This window comes from Camelus ferus, chromosome 13 (genome assembly GCF_009834535.1).
Source record: "Camelus ferus isolate YT-003-E chromosome 13, BCGSAC_Cfer_1.0, whole genome shotgun sequence".
In the NCBI taxonomy this organism is placed as follows: Eukaryota; Metazoa; Chordata; class Mammalia; order Artiodactyla; family Camelidae; genus Camelus; species Camelus ferus.
This window is the reverse complement of record NC_045708.1, coordinates 61199112-61223246: the sequence shown is the minus strand read 5'-3', so window position 1 is coordinate 61223246 and position 24135 is coordinate 61199112. Positions and strand designations below refer to the sequence as shown.

At 33.9% G+C, this 24135-nt stretch overlaps 1 protein-coding gene across 7 annotated transcripts in view; it reads right to left on the bottom strand.

Annotated features, from left to right (window-relative positions):
- ADGRL2 (adhesion G protein-coupled receptor L2) overlaps positions 1 to 24135 on the bottom strand; it is a 252564-nt gene that overhangs the window by 44842 nt on the left and 183587 nt on the right. For all 7 annotated transcript variants that reach the window (XM_032494670.1, XM_032494671.1, XM_032494668.1 and 4 more), the window contains 2 exons: positions 8909 to 9018; positions 1955 to 2755 (listed from right to left, as the gene is read on the bottom strand). In XM_032494670.1, coding sequence (XP_032350561.1) covers positions 1955 to 2755; positions 8909 to 9018 — 911 coding nt within the window. The remainder of the gene's footprint in view (positions 1 to 1954; positions 2756 to 8908; positions 9019 to 24135) is intronic.

Here is a 24135-nt window from a genome sequence, read left to right as displayed (position 1 = left end):
ATTTTCACTTTTTGGGAATACATAAGAATGGCTATTTTGGATAACAAAACATGACAGTATAAACACAGTTACCAAATATGCCTAAGTTTCTCATTTTCGAAGCCAATAACTGCTCTTTTCCAAAAGTATCCAAATTATCAGATGTTTTCATCTGAAATCGAATTATGTACTAGAACATAAGTCACATGTGGAAAATAACATTATTACTCATCTTGTATTCAGTGAAGTACTTTGTGACAAGTAGATGGGGCAATGATTCCTTGTTGAGTTGAATCTGTACTCAACTTCAGGTGTTGCTGAAGTTGATTATGAATTTGCATTTTTAAATGATTTTTTTCCCTAATGGCAGGGAAGAGATTTATTGCCACCCAAGACAAATGTAACAGCTGTGAGGGTAATACAAAAGTATTTAACAAAAGTACCTCCACGGTGTCAAATTTTGCCAATTACTGACCTTTTTTCACTTTTACAAACCTCAAGGATAAAGAAGCATGGTACTAGCTTTTAGAAAAACAACTGAGGTGTGGGAACCATCCCAAATTGCTGACCTCAGGAGAAAAAAACATATGTCCACATTTAAAAACAAAAGATTCTAAGATACTATCAATAAATATTTTTATGCCCTGAAAAAAGATTTCATTGTTAAAAGTTCAACAATTGCTACAATTTTAAGGCCAAAAATTTAGATGTACATGAATTAAGAGAAAAGGGGGCCTCTTACGCTAAGTCAGTATGCCATGGTTGCTCCTATGTTATGAACAACAACAACAACAAAACTACGTATTTTTGATATTCTATGACCCAAATTAGAAAATTCAACTACAAAAGGCTTCAGCTTTTAGTCTCAATCCTATGACAATATTTAGAACATAGTAACACCATACCTTAAAATACATCTAGGTATATGTGGTTATGTTTAAGTGTGTGGATGTGTACTGTTTTAACAGAAGAGAAAGATACTAATTTCTGTTCCACTGTACTGAAGAGAGTGATTTAATCACCCCAAAGAACGTTCTGGTTCCTACAATTCGGAAGTAATGCAATAATATGAAAATTCCAATTAACTCAGAAAACCAAAATATTAATTCATATCTTTATAACACAAATATTCTTGTTCAAATAAAAAAGATATAATTAGTGCGAGCTCTACAATAAATTAATAGGTCATTCTTTTATCATGAGTATGAAGTAATCTTGTTTTAATGAAATTTTCATTTAATTTACCCCCAAAATTGTTTACTGCAGAGCTGAATTCACTTGATAAAGTAAAATATATTTCCAAAGATTTATAAGGTAATGATCCTCCATAAAGATACCTAAAGAGAACACAAATCAAAAAGATGCTAGCAGATCTGTCTTCATAAATCAACACTTAGGATCATTTAATGTTTAGTCCATGTGTGACAGTTAAAGTTGTAGAAATGTTGACCTAAGACTGTCACAAATTTATCAGGAAATAAAGCTTTTACATGATGATCTAGTAAGATCTGGGATGACTCCTTCTACCCAGAAAGCAGACACCAAAACTACAGAACACTTGTGTCTGGCATTGCACATCAAGCCTGGCAATTGTCCTGGGACTTCCTAACCACTGGCGCCAAGAAGTTAAAAGGTCTGCATCAATTCAGAAGTCAGATAGAAAAAAAAAAAAAAAAAAGACAAGAAACACAAAGCTAACAGGTTTGTAGCAGCATTACATTTTTTGCAATGAAAAATGACCAAGGATGCTACAATTTTTTGAAACTAACGTTTAAATGACGAAATTCAGAAAAAAGAAAATGAACCAAAGTAAGGCTAAAATGCACATACCATACGACAATTTGAAGTGCCACAACATTAGCATTTGTGCTTTAATTATGAAAAGGGAAAGGAAATAAATAGGGAAAAGAAATTAATAAGGCTTGTAAGTAAGCTGTTCACAAAAGACCTAAGCATAGCAAGCACACATTCTTACCTTGGGCAGGATCAGGTGGACCAAACTCCAGAGAATAGCGTAAAATGAAGTTATTGTTCCACACGTAGAGCTGGTTATCTCTTGGATTGTAATCCACTGCAGCAATGTACTGGTACTGGTTGGGGAAGGGAACATCGACATACTCTCCTCGGTTTAGTCGGGTGTTGTAAATGTAATCAATGGCGTTCTTGCCTGTCTCACTCTCGTTGTCTTGATAAACGGACCTGACCACATAGAGGACTCCGCAGATCATAAAAGCGTTTGAAGCAGCACGTTTGTCATACACGGTCTCCCACGTCGCTTCAAATCGAAGAGTGTACGGATTCAGTTGGCTAATAACTATCATTCCATTGTTTTGCTCAGTGGCATAAATGACCCACAAGCCATTTTCATCAACTGCTAGGTCAATATCAGTCTTCCCTCCCCACCTGTATGGTGAGGTGTCATGGTAGTTAGCATAGTTGATTATGGCCTCCCCACTCTTAATTCTAGTCCTCAAGTCAAATTTCACAATATTCCTTGTTCTTTCTTTGTTAAAGAAGACAGCACCATCATACACCACAAATCCAGTACCATCTACTCGATTTGGAAGTTTGTATGTTGTTGTTTGGCGACTGTTCTGGAAATCTTCCAAAGAAGCGTACTCTATTAAAGTGTCGGTACGGTAGGGAGTCCAGGGCATGAAATAAATTTTATCTGCGGCCTGAAGAGGGTCCTTGCACCAAGCACCTGCCTTTTGTTCAGCTTCATATATACACGGTGAATCCACAATTGCTTTCAAGGTCCCAGGGCACACAAAAACTAACAGCCACGGAGAAAAGACAAGAATTAAGCCAAGTGAGAAGATTATACAGGCACACACAAGTTTCAGTGATCACAGATCAAAAGAGAAAAATTCACTTTATCACCATTCAGTTTTACCAAAACTTATACGTAATACAAGTCCTACCTTTCTTTCCTCAAGTTACCGTAATCAATGCACCAGCATACAAAGTGGCTGGGGTTTATTTTCACAAATACAAACCTAAGTTTAAGACCACTCATAATTGAGCTAACAATTTATAGTTTTGCTGTATGTTTTTATCTTATAACTTGGTAATTTATGCTTTAAAACTCTGAGCTTTGTACGTAACAGTGAGCCAAGCATTTTATTTCAGCCCAAACTTTGTACCCTCCCCTCCCTTAAGCCCACTTACAAGCCCCACCAAAGCAAAACACCAAAATAAAGCAAATAGAACAAAAAACCCAACATGAAGGCTTGTTTAGAACTTCTACGGAAGGTAGACTGAAAACAAAAGTGCTTCAGTTGAAGGAACATAAATATTCAGAAAATGCAATTAGAAGCAGAGAAAAGTAAATACAAGGAAAGCAGTGATGAAACGACCAGGAGACCCTGTAACTATGGCATGCTATGGAGAGGGTTCTGGAAGCCAGGCAAGATGACACGTTAATACTAAAATATCCAAGGGTGTCAGAAAAAAAGAGATAAAGGGTGAAAAGAAACAGAGAAAGGACAGCTCCCCCTCGCCGACTTCAGAAATTTTACCCCATCACCAGATTTAGCAGTCACATAATTTCATTGTAAACAGTCGACTTCTCTATGAGGTGCATTTATGAGGTCCTGCTGATTATATTGTAATGTCAGGAGTGTTGTGGGGGAAGGGAAGGGAGGAGGAAACATCCATAAGGCACATAACAGGGAGCTGGGGTTCAAACTGTATATGTTATTTACCTTTTTGCTCCACTTCTATTTTAAGCATCGGAAGAAAAGTTAAAAAAAAAGGTGCAAGGAAAAAAGAAAAAAGATTAAAATAAATTGACTATAAGATTGAATTAGTAACAGATGCTAAATATAGGAAGAATAAGAGCTGCACTACTTTGGATAAAGAGAAACACACAACAGGAAAACCCAGCAGGAGAAAGATACTAAAGTTACATGAAAGAACATGGATCAATCATTTTAGTAGATTAAGGAGGCAATGCAAATATGTTGGCATGTTGCTCCACTTAGTGTACCTGAATAAATAATGAAATTCTTCACTAATGCATGGTATACATACTCTTGCCTTCCAAAGTCACTCAGCATTCTTACCAAGTTTTACTTTACATCGGTATGCTACAGACATAAATGCATGCATAGGTACATCATCCCATTTATCTAATGTGAACTCATTATTAAACTAACTAAAATTAGATATGCATAACAAAAGGAAATCTATTTATAAAAATGGATATTCAATTTTGGAGCTCAGGTCTGATTTAATGAGTATTGATATGGTTACATTTTCTAAAGATATTTATGTAAGAAGACATATTTAATTAAACATCTCAGTACATTTCAATTTTTTCTACTAAATTTTCTTTTTCTATAAAAACCCCCATCTTAACTATAAACAAAATTAGCCTCCTTTTCAGGAATACAGAAACGTCCCCCTCTATCTTAGTACTTATTTTGAAAAGTGGGGTAAGGTAGTGCCTCTCTTCCCCACTAATAACTAGTAAATTTACTTATTTATGTCTATATATAAGTTACATTATAAAATTGTTATTAAATGCTGTATATCACATATCTCAAACGTGTAATACTAAGTCTATTAAAAAAATAAGCAAAATACATACAAGGAAAAAGCAAGCACAGTAGGCAAGGAGAAAAAGGAAGAAAGAATTATGGTTAGCTTATTATGACATTGTCTACCATTATCAATTTACACAAAAGCAAGCTAGCATGCAACAACAATCATACCGAGCATTCAAAGCAAATACCTTGATTCCACAGACCCCATGATAGGTAAATGCTTTCATAAAACAAACCTGGTTAGTAGAGTTACAGGAGAAAAGCATCCTCCCTCCCGGAAGTTTAAAGAAATGGACGATGCAGTTAGGAAGTGTGTTATCTAAGAGTCTTGCCATTAAGTAGTACTCTAATAATTACAAACCATAAAATGCTATTTTAGATTGTATGTAGGCTTTGAAGTATGTTGCCTGAATTTCATAAAGTGACCAGATTAATGTCTGTGGTTCTCCCTCTTTCCTTATTAAAATGCATCAGGGTGTGCTAATACTGTATCTCCAAACTGATTGCTCAAAGATACTGTAGTTGCACATTTCATTAAGATGCTTTAGCTTGATTAATTTTTTAAATTACAATTATTCATCAAGATTAAATAGTGACCTCCTGAAATACCTTAGGGAGAAACATATTGAACAAATAGTTTTGCCACAGAAATAACACATAGCTTTTCACATTAAGGCACCATCTCCCCCATCCAGCTTGGTCTATTTAACCACTATCAGGAAACATACTTGCTCTATTAATGCATAAATCTGACTACATCCAGTAAAAAGAAGAAATTCAGTGTTACTGATGGAGACCAATTCTTTTTTATAAACCACTAGTCCTAAAATTTCTCCTCAGTGAAGAGCAATATTATACCTGCTTAGAATCAATAAAAGAAGGCCATGGTGGGAAAATGGGGATAAAGAAATAGTTAGTGTCATGCCTGCGCAGACCATCTTTACATACAGCTATATTTTTTTTTTTTAAGGAAAGGATGATTTCACTGAAATAAACCAATTAAATGCAAAAAATGGAAATAATATATGTTTAAATGTTACATATTTAAAACAGAACTTAAAACAAGTTCAATAAAGGATGTAGAGGTATATTCTGCTCTCCATTAATTGCAAATGACTTTATTATTAGATAAGGTAAAGTAACAGAGTAGTTACTGAGCAAACTAAACAGGAAAGTCTTCATTTGTGCTTTAACTGATATCATTTATATTAAAAAAAGATTATAAGTTGTATATAATTTGTAAGTCTAATGAAAACTGAGAAGTATCACCCAAATGTAAAAGTTAAAAAAAAATTAAATAAAACCTTTGATGACTGATGAACTGCATAAAATATGGCTTTTTAAAACAAAAGTCCTCACATTATGATTTTTATGAAAACCCAACAATAGGCAAAATTCTCTCAACACAGAAAAATGCAAAAATACAATAAAATTAATGAAATTAGCATTCTTCATCACAAATACACACTACAACTTAAGAGACTGCATGAATTACTTCATAACAGCAGGTTTACAAACATAGATACATGACCCAGTAACATCAGTGGAAGGCATGGTTATGCAAGACAAAACACTGACCCAAACGAACTAAAGCCTACATACTCTGTATCTGAAGTGACACACTATTTCATTTGGAATAATCTTAAGTTTATTCATAAAAAATGATTTTATCAACATTAATATTTATTTTATCTCATCAAATAAAACTTACAGTTAAGATTATGGTATGAGTTTAATAATTTAATAATAATTTGAAACAAAAAAATCAAAACCAAATTGTGCCTGTAGAATACGGAAATTCCAATCTGATTATTCTCCTTTATCCTACAAGATCCTTATGACTTCTTTTAAACACACATTCATTCAATTACCAACACTTCTGTTAACCATAAAGGATGCTCTACATAGATACATTTTTGACACAAACATTAGGGCAAATATAAATATCAAATATAATACATGTGCCTTCTATAAATATACAAAGTAAAACAACAGCATTTATAACAAACTCTGTTGAGTAAATTGATTATACAATGTTCAGAGATCATGGAAAATTCCTGTTTTTTTTTTTTTTTTCCTTCAAGTAAGAAGAAACAGTTTGGGATGGATAAGTACTCAGAGAGTTTGCCCTGGATAGAAACTGGCATAAAGCCAGGAGGTAAGAGACACATAATAAATGTGATCAGAAGATGACAATTTTCATCAGCTAAGTAAGTGTAAAAAGGGTATGCAAATATCACAAAGTACAAAAACACTGTTAAAACAAGGGGAAAGTGAAAGCTAGAAGCTTAAAATAAACATAAATAAATAAATATAATAAAAAGTAAAATAAAAACTATTTATAAAGAAAATAAAATGTTTAAGAAATGGGTATAATCAAGTATAAACAAAAGAAGGGGGAAAAGGGAAAGAGATTAAGGAGATACACAGTCCTATAGAAGATCAGAACAATCTAAAACGATCCTCCGCATTAATTTTAATATTAGTGAAAATCATGCAATTTATAGTGTGTCACTACTGTACGGTATATAGGAATTATAATTACTTCTGTTTTTTAGCAAAAAGTAGTTAAAAAAAGAGCCATTGATTTATTTCTGCCTCTTGCAAACATCTAGAAAGGTAATAGCAAATTAATTACTGGAGTGTTTGTTTAAGGACAGAAACTAAAAAGTACAAATACTTCTCTGAGTATAGCTATTTGCAAGTATGGTGCACAATGTACAATACTTCTGGAGAACTGAAAAAGTAAAATTTTGAAAGTTAGATGTCCCAGAAGATATCCACATTTTCCTTTCTTAAACAGCACAAGAAATAACTTAAAAGTCTGAAAATAATATTTTCTTAACACTGTGCTTGGTCTACAGACTAGGTGGCAGGAACTGGCTCCAGAAAGACAATTCTTGGCAGCTCTGACTGATTCCACTGTTTGGGAATGGATGCTGTATTCCTTTTTAATTTGAGGACAGAAACCATGCTAAATTCAAATGAAAGTGACTTTATGGAACAAAATTTTGGTTAGCTCAAAAGATAAAATGTTCCTCTAGTGGCAGGGGAGGAATGATTATGTAATCTACTGACACTACACACAGGAGAAATGATACAAAGATCAGTGCACTCAGTAGGCTTCCCATCCTACAAATGGTATAGAAAATACTGAAAACATAAAAAGCATCCATTTCACAGTAACACAGGAACACAGAGCAGGAATAAAAAGAAAAAATAACCCGTGTTTGGCCTTTAACTGATACCCTACAAAAAGCCAATTTATCAAGACTGAGGGCAGAGAAATGAGATAGAGCCTTCACAGGATGTGTGAGAGTGTGTGACTACCATGTGGGACACAGCAGAGCCGTCTTAGATTAACCCTCTGGTCTTAGAAATACTGATAGTCTGAACATATGACTCTATCAGAACTCATGACCTGGTTTTTGAGGTTCTGGGAAAAGCAATTTCATTATTTAGTTTGAGTCCAGTTTTGTTTTGTTTTGTTTTGCTTTTAGGTGGTTAAGTCCTCCTAAAGCAAATCAATAAAATTGCTGCTCTAAAGACTTAATTCAAACACCTATGAATTAAGGTGATACGAAACAATCTTTTCAAATTTAAAAGGAACGATATCAAACAAATTAGCTTATGAAAATTAGGTAATATACTGAAACTTTTTTCCTATTGAAAGTATAAAATGCAATTTATAAGTATGAATTCCGAGATTACGAGGAAGACCACAGAATTACAGCATTAGCTGAAGCCAACTTAATGAAATTTCCAGTTGAGTTTCAAATAGACCTCCATTAGATCTTACTAAAAACGGATGTTGCAAAATTAAAAATAAAAGTATGTCCAAGGTTTTGTTATGTGTATTTTATTTAGTGTTAAGATGTCATCTCTGAACCTGGTAAATAAGTGCTCTCTTAGGAACAAGGGAACAAAAAGGAAAGCACTTGCCTCAGTTACTGCGATGGAGGCTTTCACCAGGCACCGAAGTTACCACGGCAGCAGGTAGCCATTCAAGTAGCTCACGATTAAAACCAAAGTCAACTCCTTCTTTAGAAAACTGTGAGCCAAACCAATTTGTCAGCAACTGGTATTGGGCAAAAGCACAGATTTCTATCTGCCCTCCGGAATAGCTAATTCAAGTTTGTTTTCTGGAAAAACACTAGCCTTAAAAGCCAAACACTTAAGAACACAGACAGACACTTGGCCAGCATCGCACTATGGCTGCCTTCCACACTTCATGAAGCTAATTGGAGGCCCAAGTCTGTCAGTGCTCTGCATGCATAATAGTTCTGTAGGCCATAAACATATGCTTCTCTCACATGTGTAGTCTCTCAGCACCAGCGAGGAATGCTGCAGAAAGTGAAAAGTCCAAACTTCATACTTACTGTAAGGGACACATTCATATTGGACCTCAAGATATTTGTATGTTCCAGGACACGGATCAGGAAATACATCTGACCCAGTAACTACTATACACTGTGTTCGATTGTTGCACCTGGAAAACAAAACAAATCAAACTTGTGTAACTTAATACTTTATTTGCTTATGTTTACTAAAGAAATATAATAGAGAATTGACTCGTATTTTCTTCAAGCAACTCGTACCATAAATAATAAACTTCAACTGATATTGGGTTGCTCTAAAGAATTACAGAAGTCCTATTTCTTTATGTTGTAATATTTCTGTATCATGAGTCACTGCATTTTAATTTGAAATAAAAAGAAATTAGCCTAACAGTTCTCTACTATTCTAGTATACATTCTAATTGGAATTTTTGACATATTCAACATGTACTAAAAAAAATAAAAGTTACCTGGAAGCTCGCTATAAAGAATTAAAATTGCAATTAAAAAATGGTACTATGACTGAACAAAAAACACAAGAGTCATAAATTGAACAGCTTGGAAGTAAGTGTTGACAACATATTAAAACAGGAAGAGCCAGAGACTTAAGCTTATCCTCTAAATCCAGCTTTGTGTTAAGTCTTCTATTACAGGCACTTTTATACTCTTGGATATCACATACGAAGCTAACAGATCGCACCTTCCATGCTATCACCTGCATCAACGGAAGAATGCATTTTAAGCATTCAGCATCGTGCCTGGCACATACTGAATGTCTAAGCCTTGTGTTACTCTTATATTTTCATAGATCAATATGCTTATGCTACCAATATGACAATGACTATGAATTCAGTTCTTCTAAATTAGTACTCCCTAAAAAACATTAAAAAGAATGTCACTAACATGATGCCTAGAATGACCTATTTATGCCTATTAAAATGTTTTCTTATTTTTTGTGTCATTAATTCATTGAGATTATTAGAATTAAGCTGGAATTTTAGGCAAGATGTTATTTATTTTTCTATTTATTTGTCCAAATGTTCTTTTTATAAGCTTTGTAAAGGCAACAACAATTTCCTTTATAATTTGACTTCATTACAACCAATGGAATGTAATGTTCACAGGGGGTTTATTATATTTTCTGATAGTATATAAATTAGGAAGACAAAGCAAGCAGAACAGGAGCATTATAAAAAAATTTACTTAATAATTTGAATACCAGACATTCTGCAGTGCATTAAATAACTAGTCCATAAAACGGCAAAGAAAGAATGAAAAAGTAGCCCGGTTTTTAGCAGAACTAATTAAAGGACAGTAGGAGAACTGAGTTAGGGATGGGCAGGTATGTGAGTCATGCACCTTGGAGCCACTTCAGCTCAAATCAGGCTAATTCTTCCTCAAATAGCAGCAAAGATCTTAAAACTTCTACAGGATCAAACAGGTAAATTTTATAGGTTAAGGTATTATTATAAAATGAACAGCAAATGGAAGCCTTAATGGAACAGTAAATAAATTATAACTAAAATTGTACAAATTAAACTAATGATTAACTTTTATCAAGATAAATCTATAATACTGTATGACAATTTAAAAAAGTGCCATATAAAATAATTTTCAAAGGCGTGGGTAATGTAAACATTTTTATGCAACATCGTGTTTTTTACTCTTCTTATTCTGTATTTCTCTTAAATTGGTTCAATCATTTCAAGAAATTCGCCAGTGGTTCTCCATTTAGTGTAAATAAATTATTTTAACATGAATCACAGAACAAATTTCATATCCTAAAATTTTAAACAGCAGGTGGATTTAAGATTTCTCAATAGATCAATGTCTAATGTTTCAACTAATGTTTCATTTTCTACTTTCTTAAATTTTATAGCAACAGGATTTCACTGCTCGTTTTTTAAGTTTCTTGATCTCAGGATCCTCAACCACTAACCTGGTCTCCATTACCAATTAAACTCCTTTTATTTCCTTGCTTGAAAGTACCCATACCTACAAAGACCCTCCCTTTACCTCACCCTGATGCCATTCAGAAACAAAGAAATCTAAACTCCTGTGAGTTAGATATCCCTTTTATACATTACTTCCATATATATTTTATAGTCAACAAAGCTATTATGTTGTAAATGGTTTTAATATATACTCAAAATACATTCATGATAGAAATCTCATGGAATAATTCAAATTGTGAGTAAACTTCTCATATACCTAATTTTCCTCCCCTTCCCCCTGAAGCCTCTACCACACTGCCAAGCCAGGAACAGGTGAGAGAGAAAAGGGACTGAATTCAAGGTTGAAATGGACCAACAGCATGAAGGACTTTGGACTAAAGAGAAGAAGGAAGTTGCTCAAAAGATTTGGGAATTTGTATCATTTTCTAAAACTAAAGAATACATCTAATTTTCCTTTTTTTCCCTCCACTAAAAGACTGGATAAATTGACCTTGTTACCAAATGCAAATTCATGTGCCAGAGGCACAGTGCAACCAAACAAGCAGAAACACGGAGCAGAGGAAGGTAACTGCAGGGCCAAAGAAGAATGGGTGGCTCCCGCTCAAAAACCCTGAGCTCCCCTATGGTTTTCAGGGAGAAGTTTTTACAGGCAAAATCTGAGGTCAGGGTTGCAGGGTGTGTGACTTTCTTCTGACTGGTTGGTGGTGAGGTAATAGGGTGACGTTCCAGGAATCTTTGCAGGGCCTGAAGTTACCATCCTCCACCTGGGTGGGGGCCACAGTTCCAGCAGGAGAACTCAGGTATTGTTATGAGTATCCCTTGAGGAGGAACCAGGACCCTGCCCCAAGGCTGCACTGTTGTTTCTTGACTGCTCCTCCTTTGTTTCTGCATTCCCTCCTTTCCCAGATTAGCAACTGTTTGAAACTGCCCTTTGGAACTCAGGGAAGGTCAAGGAGGCTGAATGAAGCCTATTTCCTACAAACAAGAATCAGGAACAGGGAAGGATTTGTACCAGGGAGGGACCCACAGGGTCCTATTCCACTTCAATATGACTTTAGCATGAGATTTAAAATATCTTTTATTTTATATTTTTCAATGTCACAGTATGTTTGCAGGAAGTATACAGGGACAAGAAGTCTTGCTTCCATTATATTTTGTTTAAAAGAAGACAAACACCACAAAATGAAAAATAATCGCTCATACTTACTTTTTCTGAACAACTTTGCATTAGTCACCTGACCACAATTACCAGTTCAAATTAATGTCAAAAGCAATTACCATAATTTTTATCAACCACGTAATTTTTATTTCTTTTAATAATCACATTGTACAAAGCATTCTCTCTAAGACAGCAAAAAGTGTTAATTTTAGGGCTATATTCCTAAGTAAAATTGAAGGTAAGGAGACTAAATGGAGTGCCTGCAAATTATATAGATTTCTAGAATTCATGGCCTCTCAAGATGTCAAAAATGTTCACTTTATATATCAGCAGTGTAAGAAATTAATCTTGAGGGAAAAAGGTAGTTGACTTCTAAAATAGTAAGGGGCCAGCAAGAAGAGCGACACAAAGGTATAAGAGTATCAGATTTGCATACTAGTATCTTGATTCATGGGAAAGAAAACCAAAGCTTTTAGAGAACCAAATAATGGAAATAGAAATACAGACTACACACATTCTTTTATGAATGAAGCAAGCAGCCTTAACTTTCCAACCAAATACAGTTTAGTGTGGAGTCACAAGGGAAAAGGAAATACTCAGTGTGAGTTGTTACTAAACTACTGAGAAAAATCTGAAAATTCCTTAACCAATACATTGTTGGTAAGACTGTAAAACTGTAAACTATCGTTTAAGAAGACACTGAAAGAGAAAGCAAATAGCCCCAGAACCAAAGTGAATTCCCACCAGCTGCTCTGATTCAAGTTTTCATTCTAAAGAAAATGAAAAGTCAAAATTAAGCCAAGAAAGGAAAGGCATTCAGTTGTTTGCATTCTCAAGCCCTGAGCATAATTCCTGGCAGGAGTTTCTCTCTTTCTCCAGAGGAAAAAAAAATTATCAGTAAGAGTATAATTATAGTAACAAAGTATCAGTATATTTTACTAACACCATGTAGCTTCATTGTGTTAAAATCTTAAACTTTTCTTAAATATGAAACATAAAAATTCAGTATGAATAAGAACAAGGCAGGAAAAAAAACCCCAGGATTTTTAAAAATAGGTGGACCTTTAATTACGACTAGAAGGAAATGCAATTACTGGTCATCATTAAAAAAATCTCAACTTTTAAATAGTTTATCCTATTTTATTTGATATTTGTACATATGCACCGATGAGTTAGGAAAGTTAAAGCAATGGTTCTCCAAATGTGGTCCTCAGACCAGCAGCCTCAGCACCAACCGGGACCTTCACTAGAAACGTCTTTAGAAATTCATTCTCAGCTCCACCCGAGACCAACAGACTCCGATGCTCTGGAGGCGAGTCCTCAGCTATCTGTTTTAACCAGCTCTGCTGACGATTCTGACCTCTGAGGACCACTGGGCTAGAGACAGATTTAGGTACTTTAGTAAAGAATAACTTATGTATGGAAACATGTGCTTTTGCTCCACGGATCTTAATATAACACAAGTGAAATAGGAACTATGGTTTATGCGATACGTACATTATACAGTTTAAAATGTTAACGTGTCTTCTCTTGCTAATTTTAATCGTAAGAATCAAGGGTTTTAGTTACTCTAATTTTGAGGCAGCAGACTAGTTATTCACAGATTCTTAACCTGAGGGGTCTAAATAAGTACAATTTCTAAGCACGTTCTGAATACATCACATGTAAGCCCACTTTCAATGACAGAAGGAAAGTATCATCTTTTCCTAGCTGATAAAAAAGTTTAAAACTAAATCTGGAAGTACAGTTTTTAGCAATCTGTAAAAATATGTTCCCTAGAAGGAAGACGTCATTAAAAGTAACAATAACCAAAACAAGATCCACTGTAATCATTGCAACTTTTTCTATTCAACCTTTGACTTATGTATTCAAATATATTTCTAATAAAGTGGCTCAACTATAGGGAGACTGTATACTATATGATCGTTTTTAGAAAGAACTGAAGGTGCATAAAGGCAGCCCTTGCAAAAAATTAATTTCTAAGCGATTCCTGGGATTTACCACCACCTCGTAAGTAAATGTAAAACTACAAATGTACTCGGTCTCAAATTCGAAGCATTTAATAATTTTTAATATTCTAACTACATTTCCAAAAATTTCCAGAAGTTGGCATGTATAGATAAAAGGCTAATCATTGTTTCACATCACTGATTTAAAAGCACTAACAAAAAATATTACTTGTGTATTACTTCTATACACTATTTCAGGTTGCAACTTTATCATATTATTTATTCCTCTAATTTTCTAAAATATACATAGAATACACTCATCCTGAGAATTCCATATGTAGCAAAAATAAATCCAAAAATAAATGCTTTGTAACATTATCAAGTTGAAATATCAGAATAAAGGTATTATTTCTGACATTAATATTCATAAAATGTACATTTTAATCATAAAACCCATCAACCAAAAAATCCTAAGTCCTGCTTTACAGGCCATAAAGCTGCTTTAAATGGAGAAAAAAACCCCGAATTTAAAAAATTATATGAAAACTCATTCCTGTAAGTCTTTCTACTCTAAATGGGAAAAAAATTCTATCCAAAAGTAAAGACAAATGTACATCTCAAAAGCTGAAGAAAATAAAATAAAAATTTGAGATTATTAGTTTATTAATTTACTTCCCATGAATAAGAGAATACCAATATATTTTCTTATTAGCAAAACTTAAGAGTATATTTAAAGTCAGTGATGTCCAGGTTTATGCACAGAATGTAAGAGAAAATACTTTAAAGAATATCTATGAATCTCTTAACTATCACAATTAGCAGATGGTGAGAAATTAAAAATATTAAAAGTCTATTTTCTCTTCCAGATGTAATCAAAGTTCTAAGGTTTCAATATTAAATCTTAAGACATCCACAATATACTTTTGAAATTAAGATAAATGTTCCCCAGAAAAATGTGAAATTGATAAAAATACATTTTATAAGTGCGTATTATTACTAATTTACATACTAGTGTATGGAAATTATTTAGAAATTATCATGCACAGATTGACAATAGTATTTTGAAAAAACTACCTTTTAAATTTTGGGGACCGTAGTGCTTCATCAGTAATGAAATATCAGTAATGCGGGTAAACTATTAATATGCTGCTTTTCCTTAATCTTTTAAAGCTGAAAGAAGGCACAATGCACACCTTACTTATAATCTGAGAATGAACTGTATAAAAATCACCAATACAGCATATTGTTCGACTCTGTTCAAAAGCAAAATTATTTGCTAATTGGAGAGATTAGTGTTTAAAAGCAGAGGTTTTAGAATAAAAAAGATTGGGGTTTTAGTTCTAGCCCTGCTGCCTGCTTAGCTGTGAGTCCATAAGCAACGTATTAAATCTTTCAACCTTAGCCTTCTTATCTGTAAACCATAATACCTTCTTTAGAAGTTTGTCATTAAGGTTAAATAGGATAATGCAGGCAAACTCTTTGCACAGTCCCTCAACGAATATGCATTACCAACAACAAAAACATCAATATTAACAGTAAGTACTCCCTTACATAAGATGGACATAGATTTGGAAACCTTGAAGGGGCAGAACATCTTTTATTCTTCCAAAGGAGTCCCTACACTTCCCATATCATTTCCTGGGAACAGCTTTAAAAACAGGCTGAACTATTCATGCAGATTTGTTTCCTTTCCAACTCTAATCTTGAATTGTACAATGCCCAACAAATTGCTTTTACTCTTCTTTTGATTATCTTATGCTCATTACTACACTTTACCAAATGCAAAGTATGGAGATGAGATTCCATGTGTAATCTATTGTGAGAGGTGTTTTAATCAGTAGTCTTGTTCTGCTGATTAAGCAGGGGCTTCTGTTTTGGCAAGATAACATTAGTTTCTCCAGTCATGCTCCAAAAACCATTGGGAATCTTCTCAGCAGATCATTAGATATGCTACGATAAAGCTTTGGTACATTCTCTTTTCTTCCTTAAATTACTTCTTCACTGTCCAATCATCCCTCGTCTCGATGGCACTGCATTATTATTGTATCTCCCCTGAAACTTGCACTGGAGCTATGTCTCCAGGCCATAGGATGCCATTTTCAATTGAAGCTTCTGCTTGAAAATATAAATTAAGAAAATTTCATTATCTCCTGCCAGGGGCCATTATTCACCACAGTTCTAAGGAAGATTAAAAATGCAAAATCTACCGACTTGAACATATACCCCAGCATTCAACAGAAAAGCTCAGAAAATCATGACAGAAACGAAAAATGAATGTTTGCTAAAATTTGGAGTCATCCTCTAGAATTAGTCTAATTCTTTATTGCAAATGTATGTTCAGTGAAGACTACTTCAACAATTTCTGTCTCTCAGTAGCATCTGTTATTATTTAAATTCAATTATAAAATACTAGCAACAACAGGTCTGTTTCTTTCCTGAGTTACCTTCTGTCTTAGTTAAAACTGCTCACTTTTTTGAGATGAAATAAATGCTTTCAAGGTACTAAGGTAATATGTAATGGTATTCCTTTCCAAAGTGCCAAATATCAGCAGAATATTCACAAAAGTACTCTGGAAGAGTTTAAACCATATCCATATGGGGAACTATGCCTTCTAACTGGATAGAACATCTACATTTGATGTATAAACCCATTGTCTAATTAATGGAATAGAAATAATGTTCACTCTTGAGCCTCAATTACCAAAAAAAAAAAAAAAAAAAAAGATCACATGTCAGTAAGTAAATTTTATTCTCTTCCAGTACACAAATTTTTAAAATTTAGACATGTTATCATAAAGGGCAAAAAATAAAAAGAAAAGAAAGAAAATAAATTTTTACTGGAGGTGATTATATGCCTGGCACATAATAGGTATTCAGTAATTGTTGTTGAATGAATGAAATAATGATGAATGGTTAACCTGACCATTTCAGCTTGTAAATCAACCTGGTCAGTAGAAAATAAATACCAGACATCCAATTTTGCTTCAATCAGCTATACCTGATTCTGAGAGAATTCTGTCAATTTGGACACAGTTTTGTATCATGAAAGCCAATGATGCAACACCAGGGAGACAGATCTATTTAAGGGATGGGGGAAAGTACCCTTTAGTTTCCAAATCACTTCATACACTAACAATTCCAAATGACCAAGGAATGCAGTGCTCCAGGCACTAAAACCCCTGTCTTTTTGAGAATTTCGATATATTTTTATACACTTGGCAGATTACCTTAAAATATGAACAGTTAAGTGCCTAAGTAAATTTGCTCTAGCAAAGTAATCAAATAAACTGAGGGGATAAACAGAAGTTATGCTCCAAGATACCACCTCACCAATGAGAGGGAAACTGAGTTGAATGTTAAATCAGGCTTTTTTTTTTTTAAATTGTACAATGAAATGCTCTTTTATCGTCTAAACTTCCATTTGTAGAGCTAAGGAAAGTGGGTCCTGCTTTCTTTAAATATTTATTAATGATGATTTGTAAGCCTAACTAATTGCTAGGTAAACATAACATTAGGAAGCTAAATGATGTGTAATTAATATGGGTAGAAAAGAGGTGTTCTATAGTAATGTTCCCATTTGTCACATAACTGTGTTCTCATAATTTATTTAACAATTTGTGTACTGTGGAAGATTTATATCCATCATGCAGTATTTAATTCTTTAGGCATGTTAGGATATTATACTCTAAACATTACAATAGTGTGTTTTTTAAAAATCATTTAAGTTGAATTTAAAGTTAAGTTACTACCAGAATCTCTAGGAAAACATGCTTCAATATTGATACATGCATAGATACATAATTTGGAAAAAATAAATAATACAATTTTTATTCCATTTGGTTTCCTATATAGCAGTATTTTCAAAAATTTGAAATATAATCCTAATTTGTAAAAAACTGCTACTGTGTCTTTGCAACTGTATTTTAAAAAAGTATAGAAAAAGTCAACTTATTATTTAAACAACTATAAACAAAAATAAAAAATATCTTTTTGTCCTATCAATACATAAACATAAACCTACCTGAATGAAAAAGTATAGAGTATGTAACAAACAGAAAACTTATAAAAAAAAAAACAGGTAACCTACAGCAAATCAGCAAAAGCTTGAAGTAAAATCCTGTGTACGCTCATGTCCAGAAGGTTGTTTTCTATTTTTCAGTAAGTTGAAAACAGGCAATAATATGAAAGTGATACCTTCCACAATCACTTTGTGTTTGAGTAAGATATTGTGTCAGGAATTAAAACCACAAAGTATGCAGACTTTAATATTTACAGTTAAATTTGCATCTTAGAAACTCAAAAAATTCCTCCAAAATTTCACATTAATTACTGAAATTAGAATTTTGAAATGGCAGTGTTGATTTTCCAAAAACAACTTTCTAGTTTGTACAGACCTTTGAAATTCTTTGCAGTTTTTACTGGACCTTGGGGTCAGTTTAATGCAAATTAGGCTTGACTCACTCAGAGCCTTATTAATCCAGTACAAAATCTCTTGTTTGCAGAAATGCACATTCAACATAAATGTGCTTGCTTTTATTAGCAAAATAAGAAATATTTATTTGCAAAGCATGCCACTGAGACTAAGTTTCATTCAGGGTCATCAGGTCTAACTACTTAATGAAAGGAACAAGATAATTTAAGTGGGGATAAAAACTATAAATGTTGAAATACTTTAAAAATATCACTTCTGTGTCCAAATTTTCAAGACCTCTGCTTTTAATAATTCAAAAAAATATTATGACCTGTATCAACTAGGGGCAATTATTTATAAAAATGTTAACCTACTACAGTTTGCACTTGGAGAAACTATCACATTTTTAACAAGGGAAATGGGAAATCGCCTATGGGATGCCCTAGTTAGATTAAATTAGCAAGAAACTTGTTGCCAGACCATATAAAAGACACAGCGTAGTAAGACATGACCTTGCAGAGCCTTGGAGCCAATCTGTGATGTTTTTCTTTCCTATAACCCTTGCTAATTATCTGCAAAGTTACAGACCCTTTTGTCGTAGGTTATTTTTCTTCAAATTGTGAGGGGATTTTTGGTTTCTAAATATTTAATTAGTCTTGTTATGATATGAGAATTGTACATGCCAAGCATTTTGATTTTCACACTCTATTCCTTCTAATTATCCTCAGATTTAGATTGGTCATCCCAAATCTTTTCCTTTTGTAATTATTTACTTCTTAAAGATCATTCTGTGAAGAAATATTTCCACCCTTATGGCTCTTCTTTTCCACAAATGGCTTTTCTGGTCCCTTAATTACCCACTCAGAGGATTAGAGTTTGAAATAATGCAAAAGAACCTGCAACTAAAAGGAGTTTTAGAGGGCAAAATTAAGTAAACTAGATTTTTGTTGTTGCTATTTTAAAATCACCTTAAAGATAACTCCCTATGCTTTGAATGTGATTTTGACAAACAGGAAAATTATGCCATATATACTTTTTTTTTCTGCCTCCCAAGATGTTTCATGAGGCGTCATTTAGTCAGTACTATAAATCTCTGCATATAAAAGAAACAAATTTCTAGTCTAATTGACAGCTAATATAATTTCCACTTTTACAGACCTCATTTTGATTACAGCACAGCAATGAATGTTCATAGAACTTCCTACGTAATCAAAATTAAAGCACAGAAATAAAATCGTAAGACTTTTGGTGGCGTGGTTTTTTAAAACTTACCATCTACGCAAACCTTAAGACAAAGTACAACTTTTTGTTAAATTATTTAATTGAATCTGGAAAAGTTTCTCATTTTATTATAATGACTACATTCTATAAGTGCTCAGGTTTTTTATCAAGAGGCAAGAAAGTACTGCTATTTGTTACCCAAAATTGAGTTCTTTTAGTATAAAATCTTTCACAACTTTTAGTACTATTATTTCATCATCAAATTTATTTTTCAACAAAATGCACTTTTCTTATTATTACTTTTATTTTATGGTAATTTAATTTCCTCCTGTAACTTATAGAATCTTTTGGTAGTAAAATGTGTGACATACTTGATAAACAAATGTATAGGAATGTTTGTAAATGTTTTATAAACAAATGTAAAAAGGAATGTGAGGGTACAGTATCTTAATAGTATAAATTAAATTAAAAAACTCATGTTGGGAGACAGGGAAATAGAGTTAATATTTCTCAAAATGGTCAACAAAGTGAAAACTCATCTGAAAAACAAAGTGCTATGCAATTGTTCTGCAAGAAATTAAACTTTTTCTATTGATTATCTGATTTTAATTTTGTCTCATAAAAACTATTATCTACGTTTCCCTTCCATTCTTTCTAATCTAAAGATGCACCTGAACTGAATTTTCAAAGAAATTATCATCTATGCATGCTTCTTGAATTATTTCTTCTTTATGCAAAGAACCATTTGAAAATTCTTGTCTCTGAGGTAGAACATTTTTAGAACTTAGGACATTAGGCTAATAGCCTGAGGAACTCCTATTCTCCAACACACAGTGATGCCCTTTATGCAAGCCTATGAGATGTGCACGTTTGCAGGAAGCTATCTGCTAGGCAGGAGGTACAGAAAAAGCCAACACATTAACTATGCTGACCAAACAGTATCAAATTCTTCTCTGATTACCAGAACCTGGAAGTGGTCCTTCTCTCCTTTCCCTATGACAGTTATCTGTCTATATAATTAATCTGACAATTAATCACATTCTGCTTTGTGGCATCTCTTTTATACTTTGCGTATAGTTGTTATTTAAGTCACCAAGCATTTTCCACGTTTAAAATTAAGCTGTAAACTCCTTACGATTTTGTTTATACTCTTTTCCAAACACCCCAAACAGTGCTGGGCACTTGATTGTATCAGGTCTCATACCATGAATGCCTTTAGTTGTTTCTAGGACTCTAGTCTTATCGCTCCAGTTAGATGTTGTTGGGTTTCTTTTAAATCCACTGGAATGCCTAGTCCTATTTAGGGCAAAAAGTGCTCACTCAATAAATACTTCCTAAATCGGATTTCTCATTTTTCTATATTTTACTGAGGGTTTTTTAATTGAAGGAAAAACTCAAGATGTCCTGTTGAAACACACTATCATCATTTTCCTTAACAAAAACTGCAGAAATTTTGTACAGATGTTTACCTAACTGTTCTGTAAGATAAGAGATGAAAAACAATAAAGGCAAAAAGGCTGGAAACACAGACTCTTGGGATACTCTCAGCAGCAGAGCAGGTGTGGAAGGCTAAAAACAATCCTTAATACCCATAATCTAAATATAAATAATCAAATTCATCAGAGACTTATAAAGAGGTAGATACTTTGTGGTTCACACACTCTCCGAATTAATGAAGTCTCACATGACTGATAAATATATGGCAAATTTCACTGGCTTACTTCTGATAAATCAGAGCTAATCTTTAATCATGACAAAATATTCATAATCTAATCCTTTTATCAAATTGACTATCACCGCAGGAGTCTCATGTGTTTGCACAATTAAAAACCCCATGTTAGCTGTATATAATAAGGCATTACATTTTATGCAAATCCTTTTCTGTTGAAATAAGTGCCAAGCTGACAGCAGGAAGTAGCTGATAAGAAAGCAACAAGGCATTGCTGATGGCATTCTCGATAACTGAACGCCTACTCAGAAGTCTACAGAGTATTACCAAAAGTGCCCTTTTTTTTTTAAAACAAGCACAGATCAAGGGAAATGTCCTCTTGCTGCATCTCAGTCACAAAGGCAAGAAATTATCTAAAGTCAGATAGGTAAGTGGTAGATACATAAATAGATAGTAAGAAAGAAAGGATGGAAGATAGGAAGGAAGGGAGGAAATGATACATTCTATATCCACTTATAATTCTGGCACTAAAACCAGTGATTCATTATCTGCTGTTGTATCCTAGGCAGAGAATACCTACAATTTTGAAAGCATAATGACACAGTAAAGGTACCACAATCCAACAATATCCATGCAGAAGAAAACGAACTTGTGTATTACTGCTCTCAGCCACAAGAAGAGTAAACATCTTATTGTTCGCAGAGTTAATGTGAAGTTAGTGTTATTTTCCGTACTGACATTTTAGAGTTAAAGGCAATTTTTAAAGTATAATACTTTATAGAACTATTCCACAATTTTGAGAAATATGGAGAATACAATCTTTGAAAGATCTGGTCCTCCACAGCCTAACTACGAGAATCCACAAAAGGAAGAAAGTTGATGAGATGCTCTGTGGTACAGAAAGTTTAAAAGAGTGAGGACAGAAGTTGAATAACTCCTTTAACAGACCTCCTCAGTATTCCCTAAATAAATAGTACATTTTTCCACCTCAAGCCACTTTCCCCCTCTGTCAAGTTTTTAGAAGTTTATTTTGCTTCCTGAGAGATTTGGTTATCAGTTATTTCTGTATATATCTCATCTTCACCAGATTATAATATCTTTTTGAGGGGTCAGCGTCCATTTTAAGAGTCTTTGAAGCAAGTATATAAAACTGTGCTTTATTCTACGAATTTGCCATTTGAATGGCATATTTTAAATGCCATTAGAATGTTCAGCCACTTTGAAAGCTCTACAGTCAGGGCAAGGCAAAATCTTCTGGCTTCAGTCAGGAGTGCTTCCTTTTTGTGTTCAGCTAAAAAGCACAACAGCACCACAGACGTCAGAACATTACCTTTATTAAAGAAAAAAGACTGTATGACAAAGTATTATCTCCATAAACACCAGTCTATACATTTAAAAATATACAGCCTTACCAGTTGTCATCAATACCTTCGGAGTGTTTGAGACATTAGTTTGTCCACCAAATTACTCAATAATTATTTGGTAGCACAAATCAATGAATAAAAGATAAAGAGAGAATTTTCACAAGTCAAGCGTAGTTCTGTAACCATACGATATAAACCAAATCAAAACTTTTCTGATATATGTGGTTTGTATAAGATGTTACAAGCTGAAGGCAGAAGGCTTCCATTCCATGTTATACTCCTAGCCTGAATTAGCTTCATATCAGAAGCTTGTCTGAAAAGCTCAGTTCATCGTGACCTATAAAATGTTAGACTCAAGAGCTTTAAATACCACTAACACCATGCCCAGGCCTGGGAGTACAGGGCTGTGTGCTGTGAAGCAGCAACGCTGCTCTTGTGAAAGCTAACGTGCACTCTTAGGCCACAGATATAAACAGGGTGAGCATATTAAATAATGAATGACCAGGAAAACATCTTTATAACTGCAGATTAAAGACACACGTATACCTTATTATATTATACACATGAAAATCTATTCAGCTAGTTGAAGATTTTTTTGTCTTACAAAAATTACAGCTAGATATGAGATTATCTTAGTTTAATAAACTCTATTTGAAGTTACACATTTTATAGCTGAGAGTTTTACAGTTATTCTTATTTACAAAAAGTAGTCTAATACTTTAAGCAGTACACTCACACATAACATTACATATTTTATGTTAGAAATAATGGTCAGATCATTAAGTATATTTCATATGTGACTATTATGTAAAAGAAACACTAGAAGATCTTACTATTGCTCTTATCTTTGACCCTTCAACTTTTCCATTTTAGCAACCTCATTAACGTCAAAATGCCATTAGAATGTCTGCCCACTTTTAACCTCTACAGCCTGGACAAGGCAAAATCTTCTGGGTTCAGTCAGAAGTGCTTCCTTTTTGTGCTCAGCTAAAAAGTGTGACAGCACCACACACACGGCAGAGTATTACCTTTATTAAAGAAAAAATAGCACATGACAAAGACAAACTTTAGAATGTAAAACGCCAAGGTTTGGACCTGAATTGGGCATTTTTTTTAATTTGCTTTAAGACTATTTTAGTTTTTAATTGTCAGATTCCTACAATGTACATACATTACCAATACCACTGACAGGACTGGTTTTGTTGGTTAATATTATCACCTTCTTGAGGGTGGGTATCATGGGAAGCCCACTTTGAGACAGAGATGTCTGGGAGGTTGCAAGGCTCTTCAACTATCAGTGAAGCCCTGAGTGAAGCAGGATTGGGCAGAGTGAGACGTGCAATTCGGTTGCAAACAAAAGGCCCAGCAAATTCCTCAGGGAGGGGGGTCTGCGGCTGGGAGAGGCCTTCAGAGATGTCTCAAAATGACGCAAAGGATGAGGGGGCCAAGCCTTTGTACTCTGGCATTCAACGAGGGCCGCCTCTGGGGAGAGGGATTTAAGACCCTGTCGCCCGTGGCAGTTCCTGGGCAGGGCTCGCTGT